Raw genomic sequence first — 14,764 nt, forward strand, 5'->3', positions numbered from 1 at the left:
GATGTAGTATTATCAAGGAGCAAAAATGACCACAGGCAAGAATAAACTACTTCCAGGAAGTAAATTGTTTTGTGAATGTAAAGGAAAGCCTTTAACATCATGATTAGAGTTACCTTTGCGATCTACAAGATCCCAAGTTAGTTCACTTTTCCATGTCCATCACATGATTACCATGTTGTTCAAATCTAGGGGCACCATTCAAATTCTATTCTGTATGAATGCTGCCAGAGACAGCTCACTTTGGAATGTGGAAGCTATGATACAAGCTTTTCTTGCCCTGCATCACATACTGTTGACTCACCTTAGATATTAGCTACAGTAGACAGCTAATATTACTGAACATGCTGCCAGTATCCAACTTCAAGTGCCCATAGAATTTCTTTTCTTTTCTGCCTCAGGGCTGTCTCTGAAGCCCCCTAAGCTTGCTCAGCCCTTGCCCAGAAGTGTGGTGAAATGGAAGTTTCCTGGGATAACTGTCAAACAAAGGGATTGGTAGTTGCTGCATAAATATTCCAGCCTTCCACCCTCTGGAAAGTCAAATCTGAAGGGCATTGTATACAGTTTTAGAGGGATCCCAGCAGGATTGATCCCCCGTTTTCCCACAGTAATATCCAACTCAGTAATCTACTTTTATTATGTTTTCTTTCTTCCTTGTCTTACTATATCTGATTTCCTTCTATCACTCTATCTTTGGTCAACCTGAAATCGTTGAAAGGATCAGATTTCAGTTTAAAAGAGTTTATTCAAGCAAAAAGGTGGGAATAGCCAGCTGGGAAACATGGACACCGGAGAACTGTGGTCAGTGCTACTAAGTTAAAAGTTAAATGTCTTGCTTATTGGAAGAAAACAAATAAATTTAATAGGATTGCAGTATTTTCTATAAAAAGCTGGTTTATGAGTTACAACAATTTAATTAGTTATAATTTGCTTTCTTTTCCATCTGGCTTAATTTCTTTTCTTTATAGCTGGTTTTCATTTTCTTTCCAGTTTACAAAACTGTATTTAACATTCCATCTTATGACAATGTGATAGCCATGAAGTCTTTGTGTGAGAAACAGTAGGAGGGAAGTTAATCTATAATAAAGATCATTAAGATCAACAATGAAGAGGAAGGCGATCTTTTCTGGTGCCTTTTAGTTACTTGCAACATTTTACAAAACAATGTAGGTAAGGAATAAGGCTAATCTATAATCAAAGATACAAAGGTTATAGCTGCCGGTTATGTGACTTGAGCACCATAATCACATTCCTTTTAGGCCCAAAATAATTTAGAGTTCCAACAGCTTAGATTTTGAATTAGTTATTTTTATATTTTACACCTTCTTTTAGGAGTCATCTCCTAAATCAGACATCTGTGTCCAAGTTCGTATCTCAGGTTCTGCTTTCTGGGGACCAAGACGAAAATAGCAGCTTTAGCTGTTTGGTAGTGGCAACTTGCACATAAATTCAGGAAAAAAATATTATTTTCTGTTAAAGCTTTCTGCATTTGCAGTTACAGAAAGAAATAATTCTTTGCCTCTTATAAAATAGGAGGCAGAGTGAGAGATAGTTTGGGGATAATTAAGAATTTTGTTTGGCATTAATATTGGGGGAGCCTTGGCATCTTTGCTATTTTTATTCATTCTTTGGGCAATGTTATCTAGTCTCGTGGCTCTAAATACTCCCTAAGTGCCCATTATTTTCAAATATTTATCTTCAGTGCAGGCCTTTTTCACATATATCAGGATGCCTTTTAGACATCATCACTTGGCTCTCAAGTAGACATCCTTAACCTGACATGTCAAGATTGGACTTAGGATTTCTTCCAAAGCCTTCTCCACATGTGTGCTTTCCCTTCTTGGTTAATGGTAACTTTTTTCTTCCACTCATTCATACTAAACACCTTGGAGACAGCTTTGACACTTTTCTTTCTGTCTCACGTGATAACCAAGCCATCTAAAATTATGTCAACTCCACCTTCAAACTCTGCATGCAACCATTTTTACTGCAATACTGTGACCCCAGCCTTTATCAAGTCTCACCTGGATTATTACAGTAGCTTCTCATCACTATCCTTGCTCTTTCCCTTGTCCTCTAGAGTATGTTTTCTATACAATCAAAGCAATCCTTTAATTACATAAACCATATCATGTTACTCCTTTACCCAAAACCCTAACCCTAACCCTGCAAAAACTAAGCTTAAATATACTGAGCACTTAACATACTGCAATATTTTTCAAGTTTAAGTGATTCGAGGTGCTAAATAGTCTCTACTTATCCCATCTCAGAGAATTAAACCTTAGCTGATGTGGGTGAAGTTTCAAGTTTCATTTGTATTGAAAGTAAATAATGTATACTGTTTGCTTTAAATGTAGCTAATATCTTCCTAAGCCAATGAAAAAAGATCAGCCTATTTAGTTGAAGCAAGAAAGCAAAGATTTGTGTAAGAAGGACTATTTTGTAAAACAAACAATACCTCCACAGATAATTTTTTGATTAATTTAACTTCTATTGTACTTCTTTTTATGGTATTTTGGTTTGTGTGGTGATTGCTTGCACCTGTTAGGATTCACTGTCCTTTGTTGCTAATGTCCAGTGCCTGGTAAAGCCATTAGGTTTCAATTTGTCCATTGTTTTTGGTTGTTTCTGATGGGAAGATAAATTTAATCCCTGTTCTTCCATCTCATCCAGAAGGGGGAAATCCTAACCTCTGTGTCTCAAATCTGAATCTTAGAGCTCATACTTTATCATCTCCTATTCTACAGTGCTCTATGATTCTTCACATTGTAGTCACCATCATTAGACCTTCTGAATCCTTGACACTTTTACCTTAGTGAAATGACTCTGGCTTCACTTACGTAACTATCCAGTTCGTACTCGAGTTAATGCATTGTTTTCTCAGTATCCTGGCTTCTCATACTTCTCAGTTTTTGACTTGACTATGATTCTTCAAGTTTTTATCTGCATTGGATACCTTTTTTTAATCATCTCAAATTGCTTTTCGCCTCATCTCTTTCTCTACCCATTGCGATCACCATTTCCTGAAGGTTTTGAATGGCTTTGTGTAAGTGCCATTGTGGTGTGCCTTTCCTCATATGCTTCTCACTTTCTGTTCTGCTATGAGGTACCTCTGTGGTCATGACACAAGATGTGAGAACCTGCTTTGGATCAAGTGTGCATAATGCAGGCACGTGGGGGCAGTTGATGATTCTGGAAACCCTTTATCAATTAGTAAGGTTGATAATGGAGACATGTTTTCCCCTTTATCTCTACGATTGACTCAGATTCAAGAAGTCCCTGGAGGATTGAGCACAAACTGCTCCAAGGGAGTGAAGGCTGCAGATCCATTATACAGCCTTGTGTTGGCTTTCCTCCTTTGCCTTTTTACCCCTCCTCTCACACTCTTGCTGTCTGGGAGCACGTTTTGTAGTTACATGAAAAGAAGCCTAAAACTGTCATTAGCAAAATCCTTTCTTTATTCTCTGTGTGTGACTGCTCTATCCTCTGCGTTTGTTTCTATGCTACTGATAATCGTACAAAATCACACACTATCTTGACTATGTTTCTTAGTAATGCATACTGTCTTACTCTAACTGGATTATTTTTCTGCCAAGTGATCTGACAAATCATCTTGTAGTATATTTCTGCCTCAACCTTCATGTCTTTAATCTCAAAAAAGGCCTTCTTCACTCTCAATAAGTATTCTTACCTGCTTTGTTGAGAAGGATAAGACTCTACAAGATTGGCTGCCACATTTTTTCTACTTCAAAATGTATTTTTTTCCAACTGATTCCTTCTTTCTGCTAAAAAACAGTACACCTTTTAAAAATCTTTGATTTATCTCTACTTTTTTCCAGTGTCAGAAGAGATATCAAATATTCTTAGAGTTAATTTCTCCAACTATGCTGTTGATTACATCCAATCATGACTTCTCAAATCCTTCCTTTACCAGTTTTCTCATATAGTTACTCAATTTCAAATGGCCCATTTTTACTGGATGCAGTTGTGTTATGATCGCACCTGTTTCAAAGAAAACGAACAAACAAAAACAAAATCACTTTTTAAAAATACCATCATTATTCCTCTCAACCATGAGTTTTTCTTGCTTTTTTCATTCAATAGTGCATTTATTTAAATAATATACTATCTTATTACTTATTTAGTACATAAGCCTTGACAATTTAGGGACTAAATCTCCTACTCTTTGGAAACTATTATCTTATAGGTCAGTGAAGAATAAAATAATTATTAAATCTTGTAGACTTTTCTCAGTCATATTGATCACATTATAGCATTTTTTAGTAAATTTCATTTCTGTTATGACACTGTAAGTACTCTTCCCTGTCTAGCATTTCCCTCTGTACATTTCCCAATAATTATCTTATCCACTCCCAGAGATCTCTGCAGGTTCTGTCTCTAACATTCACTCTGTATCTCAGTTCTTTCTTCTAACTTCTCTGTTTTGGAGGAATATCTTTTTTTAAGGCACCATGAATTCCTAATTACTCTTTGCATCTCCTATATTTGGAGAAGAGGAGAAAGGGCCAGTCACTATGATTTCTATAAATATTAATAATCTCAACCAGGCGCGGTGGCTCACACCTGTAATCCCAGCACTTTGGGAGGCCGAGGTAGGTGGATCACGAGGTCAAATGTTCGAGACCAGCCTGACCAACATGGTGAAACCCTGTCTCTACTAAAAATACAAAAATTAGCCAGTCATGGTGGCCCGTGTCTGTAGTCCCAGCTACTCAGGAAGCTGAGGCAGGAGAATCACTTGAACCTAGGAGACGGAGGTCGCAGTGAGCCGAGATCATGCCACTGCACTCCAGCTTGGGTGACAGAGTGAGACTCCATCTCAAAAATAAATAAATAAATAAATAAGTAAATAATCTCATTTAATCCCACAGCAATTCATGTTTCATAAATAAGTAAACTAAGACCCCAAGTGGTCTAGTGAGTTGTCTCATGTCATAGAGTTTTCTGGAGTAGGGAACAAAGTCTGCTTGACAATAAAATCCATTTGCTTTTCATCATGTAACGGAATGATGACTCTTAAACAGCATTATATCCATAATCATCAGAGAAATATTCAATTGTGTTTTTGCTATTGTCTTTACTGAGGAAACAAAGCAGACAAATACATTGTACAAAGATTGTGAACCTTTAATAGGGGTTGAAAGGAACCAAGACTTTCTGTTAAACTGTATATTATTAAAATGCTGTTACCTAGAGGAACCTCTTTCCCAAATTCCTCAGTTAATCAAAGCTGTGTTATATACTGAAGTGGGTTCATATTCATTGATGTCTTTTATATTGAATTCAGAGTTGGAAATCATTTCTGTTTCTTTTTTCTTCATATTTGGCATTAATTGGATAGATGTTGGTGCTAAACTCATCTTAACTATTAAAGAGAAGCTTTACCTATTGAGCTTCAGAAGTAACTTAAGGTTGATAATTGAGACAGAAGAACCTAAAATTAAAAGGAGGATCGATAGCAGTAAGTGAATAGTGTTGAAAATGTCCTAAGAGCATGCAAAGTGGGAAATTACATGATAGCTTGTAAGTATGGACTGTACTCTTGGCAAAGGATGTACCATCATTAGGCAAATTGCACACTGAACAACTGTCAAATACCATTTCACCTAATTTAGACCTAATGAACTTGGTAGATGAGATCCCTGATGAATGAATTAAGGAGCAGTCAAAGTCTCATTTTGGATTCTGTGCTATCTAGGTCAAGAAGTTCCCAAAGGTATGCATGTATTTACTCGGTACATAAAAACATCAACTTTCTTATTCCTACTTCTGGTTAATTGTCTTACAAGTATTTATGGAATATGATTTGTGCTTTTCAGTTGGTAAGTGGTAGATAATGATATAAAAAACTTAGAAGGCCGGGCGCGGTGGCTCACACCTGTAATCGCAGCACTTTGGGAGGCAGAGGTGGGCGGATCACGAGGTCAGGAGATTGAGGTCATCCTGGCTAACATGGTGAAACCCCATCTCTACTAAAAATACAAAAATTTAGCCGGGCACAGTGGTGGGAGCTTGTAGTCCTAGCTACTTGGGAGGCTGAAGCAGGAGAATGGCATGAACCCGGGAGGCAGAGCTGGCAGTGAGCCAAGATTGTGCCACTGCACTCTAGCCTGGGGGACAGAGCAAGACTCCATCTCAAAAAAAAAAAAAAAAAAAAAAAAACTTAGGAAAACTGTTCCCTGCCCTCATGAAGCTTTTGAAATTTTGCTAATTTTCCTCAACCACTGTCACTGATGATTTTTAAAATCAAAAGGATAAAAAGAATTTTGTAAGAGTCTAAAGTAACTCTTTCTCCTAGCAAGAGGGTTGATAAAAGGTCTATAATAAATGAGAAAAGGAATGAGGAGTCAAGGATGTCTTTTGACTCTATACTCAATCTTACCTACCTAAGAGGTGCAAATGACACTGTGGTTTTATTTGGAACTTTCAGGAAGGGGTCCGGATCAACATATTTCAGGAAGTACAAAAGATGTGTCAGAAGAAGCCTATGTCTGCCTACCTTGCAGGGAGGGCTGCCCCTTCTGTGCAGATGACAGCCCGTGCTTCGTCCAGGAGGATAAGTATTTGCGACTTGCCATCATCTCCTTCCAAGCCCTGTGTATGCTGCTCGACTTCGTTAGCATGCTGGTGGTCTACCACTTTCGCAAAGCAAAGGTAAACCCAGGTATCCTGGTTATGATCCTCTTGTTATAGAGCAACCTCTTATTTTTTTAAGCAAACAGAGTTTTCACATTCAAGTTCCTTCTCTACTAAGCAGCAGTCTTTCTATAATGTGATTGGACTAGAATATGAAAGTTATATTCTTTAGCTGACCAGAAAAATAGAGATTAAAACATGATACTTTAACATTTACAGAATGTTTCCCCTTGTTTAGTCTGGATCTCAAGTGCTTCATTGACTTAAATGACTCTCCTTTACATCATGTCTTTGGCCTCTAGAGAAACTTATTCTGCCACTTTCCAATGTATTATTAATTTTTTTGTATCTAAGAAGCTTTGTTATGTTTATTATATTTTTCTTTTGTTTAAACATGGTAAATGACTCAACTATTTTTTAGCACATTATACTTTGAAGAATGAATTTATTTATGACCTTATATTTTGTCTTACATTAGTGTCCCAGAATAATAACAATCCTGGGAAGAACTTATACAGCTTTGGAGAGAACATATCCTTTGGTTCTATTCTAAGTAATCAAGAATAGTATAGACCAGGAGCAGTGGCTCATGCCTGTAATCTCAGTACATTGAGAGGCCAAGGCTGGAGAATTGCTTGAGGCCAGAGAGTTTGAGACCAGCCTGACCAACATAGCAAGACCCTGTCTCTACAAAAAATAAATAAATTAAAAAACCATTTCTCTCCAAAAAAAAAAAATTAAAAATTTCTCTACAAAACAAACAAACAAACAAAAACAAAAAAACAAAAACTAGCCAGTGTGGTGGTGCCTGCCTATAGTCCCAACTGTTTAGGAGGCTGAGACAGGAGTATCTCTTGAGCCTAGAGTTCAAGACTGCAGTGAGCTCTGATCACACCACTGTACTTCTGCCTGGGTGACAGAGTGAGACCCTGCCCTGTGGGTAGATAAATAAAAAGGGGTGGGTAGAAGCATTTGTATGCCTTTCAGTCAGGGGTAAATGAAATGTTAAAATGTGCAGGACAAAGCTTTGGGGGAAGCTTTCTCAAGTTGGCCACCCAATTAGTTCCATGTAGCCAGTGTTGTATTTGAATTTGTGGTTCTGATGCTTGCAGAAATGTATTTGTGCCATTGGAAAGAAAACAAAACCTAAAGTCTCCAATCTTTTCCAAATTCAAAGGACCTCTTTATACTGGGAAAGTTGTACAGATTGGTTTAGATTACAGAGTTCATTGAAGGTATAAAGTGTTCCCATTAGAAACTGTTTTAAAAACCCTCTGTGAATGGCATCTATTATGAAGCCTCAAGTTACACATTTTATTTTATTTTATTTTATTTATTTATTTTTTTATTATTATTATACTTTAAGTTCTAGGGTACATGTGCATAACGTGCAGGTTTGTTACATATGTATACTTGTGCCATGTTGCTGTGCTGCACCCATCAACTCGTCATTTACATCAGGTATAAATCCTGTGCAATCCCTCCCCCTCCCCCTTCCCCCCTCCCCATAATAGGCCCCAGTGTGTGATGTCCCCCTTCCCGAGTCCAAGTGATCTCATTGTTCAGTTCCCACCTATGAGTGAGAACATGCGATGTTTGGTTTTCTGTTCTTGTGATAGTTTGCTAAGAATGATGGTTTCCAGCTGCATCCATGTCCCTACAAAGGACACAAACTCATCCTTTTTTATGGCTGCATAGTATTCCATGGTGTATATGTGCCACATTTTCTTAATCCAGTCTGTCACTGATGGACATTTGGGTTGATTCCAAGTCTTTGCTATTGTGAATAGTGCCGCAATGAACATACGTGTGCATGTGTCTTTATAGCAGCATGATTTATAATCCTTTGGGTATATACCCAGTAATGGGATGGCTGGGTCATATGGTACATCTAGTTCTAGATCCTTGAGGAATCGCCATACTGTTTTCCATAATGGTTGAACTAGTTTACAATCCTACCAACAGTGTAAAAGCGTTCCTATTTCTCCACATCCTCTCCAGCACCTGTTGTTTCCTGACTTTTTAATGATCGCCATTCTAACTGGTGTGAGATGGTATCTCATTGTGGTTTTGATTTGCATTTCTCTGATGGCCAGTGATGATGAGCATTTTTTCATGTGTCTGCTGGCTGTATGAATGTCTTCTTTTGAGAAATGTCTGTTCATATCCTTTGCCCACTTTTTGATGGGGTTGTTTGTTTTTTTCTTGTAAATTTGTTTGAGTTCTTTGTAGGTTCTGGATATTAGCCCTTTGTCAGATGAGTAGATTGCAAAAATTTTCTCCCATTCTGTAGGTTGCCTGTTCACTCTGATGGTAGTTTCTTTTGCTGTGCAGAAGTTTTTTAGTTTAATGAGATCCCATTTGTCAATTTTGGCTTTTGCTGCCGTTGCTTTTGGTGTTTTAGACATGAAGTCTTTGCCCATGCCTATGTCCTGAATGGTACTACCTAGGTTTTCCTCTAGGGTTTTTATGGTATTAGGTCTAACATTTAAGTCTCTAATCCATCTTGAATTAATTTTCGTATAAGGAGTAAGGAAAGGATCCAGTTTCAGCTTTCTACTTATGGCTAGCCAATTTTCCCAGCACCATTTATTAAATAGGGAATCCTTTCCCCATTTCTTGTTTCTCTCAGGTTTGTCAAAGATCAGATGGCTGTAGATGTGTGGTATTATTTCTGAGGACTCTGTTCTGTTCCATTGGTCTATATCTCTGTTTTGGTACCAGTACACACATTTTTATTATTAAAAAGCCTCTGTTGAGATTCTAGGAGATTGTGTTCATTTTGTTAATGTTATAGACTTTGATAGTCATTTAAAATGGACAATTTCATTAACAGAAGAATCCAGCACAAATTAAAATCAAGCTTAAAGTCAGCAAGAAAGTGCAAACAGGCAGATTGCTCCTCATTTAACCAATTAACCTTTCTTTTGCAACAAACTGTGTGTTATATAATAAAAATAGTAGGCAAGTAGAGTTGAGAAATATATAACCACTGTTACCTAGATAAAATTAATTGGTTTTGTAAAAAGCCTGTCAGTGGCATAGCAGGTAGAATTGAAAGGTCTGTTTATTAATTTCTCTGAAATCTCTCTGATATAATGTAATTCATTTATATGGTAGATAACACATGGTTCCCTATGAATTTTAATTGAGTTTGATAATTAATGATTGCTCTGCTAAATTAGTCAGTAATACATTGTAGGTAAAATATTACATTGGATATTTAAAAACCTGAGATAGTTCTGACAAGACCAATGTCTTAATAAATGTTAATGTTACTTAGCTTTGCCAGTTATTAAACCTTGCTAATTTTCCTGGACCTTCATGTGAAATATCATTTTAATGACCAAAATCCTACTTTACAGGACTATAATGAGAATACATAGTTTTACATGTCATTTTAGTGAAATTTCTATAGATTAAAAACTATTAATAGTAGGAATTGATAAATTAAACATTATCTAGTTTTCAGATGGTCACCTTTCGAAGAATCAGTTTTTGCAGAATGTAACATAATAAAAGAGGGATATAAGCTAATAAAGCGAATGAACATAGACCATGTATATTGATGAAAAGAAATGTTTGATGCAATTTTCTGCTGTGATTTCAATTGCTAAAAGCAATTGTAAAAATGATAGAACATTCCAGTATAGAGATTGGAGATTTATAGCATGTAGAATTTGGATTCGCTTTTTAAAGATTTCCTGTGTCTTTGCAACATTTCTTTGGATGAAGAAGAAACTTGATGATCTCTTTTATAGCAATATTGACATTTCTTTAGGAGTTTCCTATTACATTCTCTACTCATTGATAATTAAAAGAACAAAGCCCACACAATTTATCAATTTACATCTATTTTGACAAAAAAATCCAATTGTAATACAGAAGTAGCATAACAATTGCGGGTAAGTGTGCAGACTCAGATTGTTTAGATTTGAATACTGTCTTAGCTCCTTGCATACTGTGAGACTTTGTGAGAATTGCTTAGCCCTTTTTTGTCTAGTTTTCTCCTCTGTAAAATGGTATTCACACGCCATGTACAAAAACTAAATTAAAATGGATCATAGATCAAAATGAGAGAGTAAAAACCCAAGGAAGTTTTATTAGGATAAAACATTGGCATAAATCTTCATGAACTTCAGTTAAGCAGTAGGTTCTTAAATATGACATCACAAGCATACATGACAAAAGTAGATAAATTTGACTTCATGAAAACTTTTTTGTATCAAAAACAGCATCAAGAAAGTAAAAAGAAAACACATAGAATGGCAGAAGATATTTGTAAATCCTACCTGTGATAAGGAATAGCATCCAGAATATGTAAAGGACAGGTAACCAATCAATGGAAAGAGAAGTAAAACCAATTTAAAAAGTGAGACAAGGATCTAAATAAACATTTATCCAAAGAAAATATATGAATAAGCCAAAATGTGTATGAAAGGATTATCAACACATAGTCACTAGGAAAAGGCAACTCAAACTAACAATACCCACTAGCATAGCTAAAAATAGAAAAGATGGTAACAAGTGTTGCGGATGTGGAGAAATTGACACTCTCATTCATTCCTGTGGGAAATGTAAAATGGTACAGCCCTTTTGGAAAATAGTTTGGCAGTCCCTCAAAAAGTTAAAACTTGAAGTATGATATGACCCAGCAATTCCACTCCCGGTATATATCCAGAAGAACTGGATATATATGTCTACAAAGAAATATGCACACCAATGTTCATAGGACACAGATGAACCTTGAAAACTGCTAAGTAAAAGCGTTACAAAAGATCACATATTGTATCATTTCGTTTAAATGAAATGCCCAGAAGAGGCAAATTCATGGAGACAAGTAGATTAGTGGTTACCAGGGACTACCAGGAAGGAAGAATGGGGAGTTAGGGCTATTGAGTTCAGGGTTTCTTTTTGGAACAACAAAAATGTTACAAAATTAGATTAGGGTAACAGTTGCACCCCTCTGTCAATAGGCTAAAAACTACTGGATTATATACTTTAAAAATGTGAATTTTAAAGTATGTGTATTATATCTCAATAAATCTTTTACAAATTTTTAAAGGAGTTTACATCTTATTAATACTTACCTTCCGGGATTATTTAAAAGAGTTAATGAGATAATCCATGTAAAATACCTTCCACTTAGTCTTTACTAGTTGTTTGTCTTTTGTAATATAATTTTGGACCTCTTTATAAAATTCATAATTCATGTATGCTTCCCACATTGGGGGCCAAGTATGACATTTAAAGTAGTTCAAAAGAATGAGAAGTTGGGAAACATAGCTGTGCCTCTTTGAACGAGGCACCCAAGCTCCATAAGTATTCATTCATAGGCACATATGCAATCGCATACACATTTCTGTGCTGATAATCTTCTTCAAAAACCATTTACTGTGCATTTATTTATATGTGGCTTTTTGTCCTTTTCAAGAGTGATTACTTAGCATGCAAATAAAACCCAGTTTATTTACCTACTTATTGATACTACTGGCTTTTCTAGGAAGTTTCAATTTCCATCCGCACCCTCAAAATGAGAAACTTATGGAAATCTTTCCTGGGTATTGATTATGAAGTCATTAGGGATATTGAGAATTAGGACACATACTCCTTCTTGTGTTGTTATAATAGTTAGGAAAAAAGTAACAAAATAAAAATTTGTAATATAGGAATAAGTTTGTTACTATAATACTTTCCTGGTTTTAATTTAGCAAGATGAAAAACAGTTCAGAGCCAGAATGGCGAAACCTCTCATTTTATAGATAAGAAAATCCAGGCCGGGCGCGGTGGCTCAAGCCTGTAATCCCAGCACTTTGGGAGGCCGAGTCGGGCGGATCACGAGGTCAGGAGATCGAGACCATCCTGGCGAACACCGTGAAACCCCGTCTCTACTAAAAAATACAAAAAACTAGCCGGGCGAGGTGGCGGGCGCCTGTAGTCCCAGCTACTCGGGAGGCTGAGGCAGGAGAATGGCGTAAACCCGGGAGGCGGAGCTTGCAGTGAGCTGAGATCCGGCCACTGCACCCCCGCCTGGGCGACAGAGCGAGACTCCGTCTCAAAAAAAAAAAAAGAAAAAGAAAAAGAAAATCCAGCCCCTGAGAGATTAAGTTTCCAAAGGTCACACAGCTAGGTTGAAAAGTTTATGCATGTATATTTAGCCTTATTTCAGCATATGAAATAAAAACACTTCTAGAAGATTAAAAGTGTAAGTTAATAAATTAAGGCTAAGTGAAAATAAGTTTAGAAAAAATTAGTTGAAATCAAGGGTGAGGTTAAGATATCAAATGGATTCCATGAGGGCTGAGATACTGTTCTCACCCCGTGCCAGTGGGAAGAGCTTTCCTGGAGTTTTCTAGTAGCAGTGCAAATGGGAGGAAAAAAAATAAGTCATAGTAGCCATAAAATAAAAACCAACCAGTCACTGAGATGAAATTCAAATATTCCTGGCACCGAGTCTTGGAAGAAATTTCTCCTGTGGATCTTTATATAGACAATATTGTAAAATGTAGTGAATGATAAGCATTCTTACATGGAATACGATAATTATTTTCATGGCTCTGTTCCTGTTAATTTCCCCAAATGTGTGCTGATATTTGAATACTTAAATACAGCTCATGCAAATAAATTCTGTAGGGGTGTCATAATGTGGTCCTGATACACTGTTCTTGGCTGATGTTAATGCAGGTAGTTTTAGAGTGTCTAGATCACAGTTGGCCAGTGTGCAGCCCACAAGTTACTGCTACATGACTATGGTAGACACACATGGTTTTTTTTTTTTTTTTTTTCTCCATTTCATTCAGAATCAGCCTCAGAACCATTCTTAGGACTCTAAGCAGATTCTATGCATGAAATCTATTTGCTCTCCTGGATCTTGAAACACAGGAGGGCTGCAAATCCTTCATATAAACTTTTATAAGTACTGCTGGTCGTTACTGAGTTTTCAAAAGGTATTCACTGAGTGAAAACAAATTTGAGGTTCTATTCCCTATTAAGAGCAAGAAGGCAGTTGATTGTGAAGGTGTGTGCTATTATAATAGGTGAACCTGGGGATAGAATGCTGTGTGCTAATGATGGCTGAGGCATCTACCTAGACACACACCTGAAGAGAAGTACACGCTCTCAGATGCCAGAAGACACCCTGAGGAAGGGCCAGGAAACACCTGGTTAGGGATGGCACCTAAGCTAGAATCTGAGACTTTTTCTCTTACTTCTTCTTTTGCCAATATGTGAACCAGGTTCTTTAATCCAGTTTCACAAGAATTCATAAAATGTCACATCTTAGTTGCCTTTAGGATATGCACCGTATGCCACTGAGGTCCTGCTGGAAGTGGGCCATTTTGGAACTGAGGCCCCTTTTATTCATATTAGAGTAGTTCCGAGAATTGACAAATCAAAGATAGGAAAACCAATAGCAATGTCAAACCTAGCAGCTGAACCAGTCCTTTTGGGCGACAAGCAAACATATGTAGGGATAATGGAGAGTTCTCTGTTCTCAAATGAAATATTAGGTGATCATGTTGAAGAGACATAATATAGTATAGATACTTACGTCTTTTCAGTTGCATGGTTCTTCCAGGAAAGTCTAATTTTGAGTACATTTAATTGAAAGAGATTTGTCCAGGCCCAAAACATCAACGCTAGTAACTAACTACTAACCATCATTGACGAAATATTGGTTTAACATTTTATCATTTTAAATGACACAAATGAGATTCCGTTATATTCCAGGGTGAGACTTGTGGGATGATACCTCCAAGAGCAAATTAAAATTCACCCTGCAGAAACATTTAGGAAACTAATTACACACATTTGTCCCTATGCCTTTGGTTAAAGATGAAATCTGTCAGTAAACTGTGAGTAATTTTGAGCCCAGTGTGTTCTTCTAAAACAACAAGAATTTTAAAACAGTATTTTAAAGAGCCTGAATATTAAATATTTTTAAATTTATTCTACAGTTTTTTACCAAATATTATGACAAGGAACATATTTTTCCATTCGTGATTTCAAAGAGAGAGTATGGTTCCTTACAGCTATTAATAATGTCAAGTGTTAGTATAATTTATTTTCAGATGAAAATTTTGGAGAAACAAGGTACACTAGAAGGAACAGC

The 14,764-nt window shown here is 36.6% G+C and overlaps 1 protein-coding gene across 1 annotated transcript in view; it reads left to right on the top strand.

Annotated features, from left to right (window-relative positions):
* Positions 1-14,764, top strand: part of GPR158 (G protein-coupled receptor 158) — a 431,923-nt gene that overhangs the window by 232,954 nt on the left and 184,205 nt on the right. Inside the window, exon 4 of the mRNA XM_050804852.1 lies at positions 6,449-6,672. Coding sequence (XP_050660809.1) covers positions 6,449-6,672 — 224 coding nt within the window. The remainder of the gene's footprint in view (positions 1-6,448; positions 6,673-14,764) is intronic.

The sequence above is a fragment of the Macaca thibetana genome, chromosome 9 (assembly GCF_024542745.1).
Source record: "Macaca thibetana thibetana isolate TM-01 chromosome 9, ASM2454274v1, whole genome shotgun sequence".
Taxonomy (NCBI): domain Eukaryota; kingdom Metazoa; phylum Chordata; class Mammalia; order Primates; family Cercopithecidae; genus Macaca; species Macaca thibetana.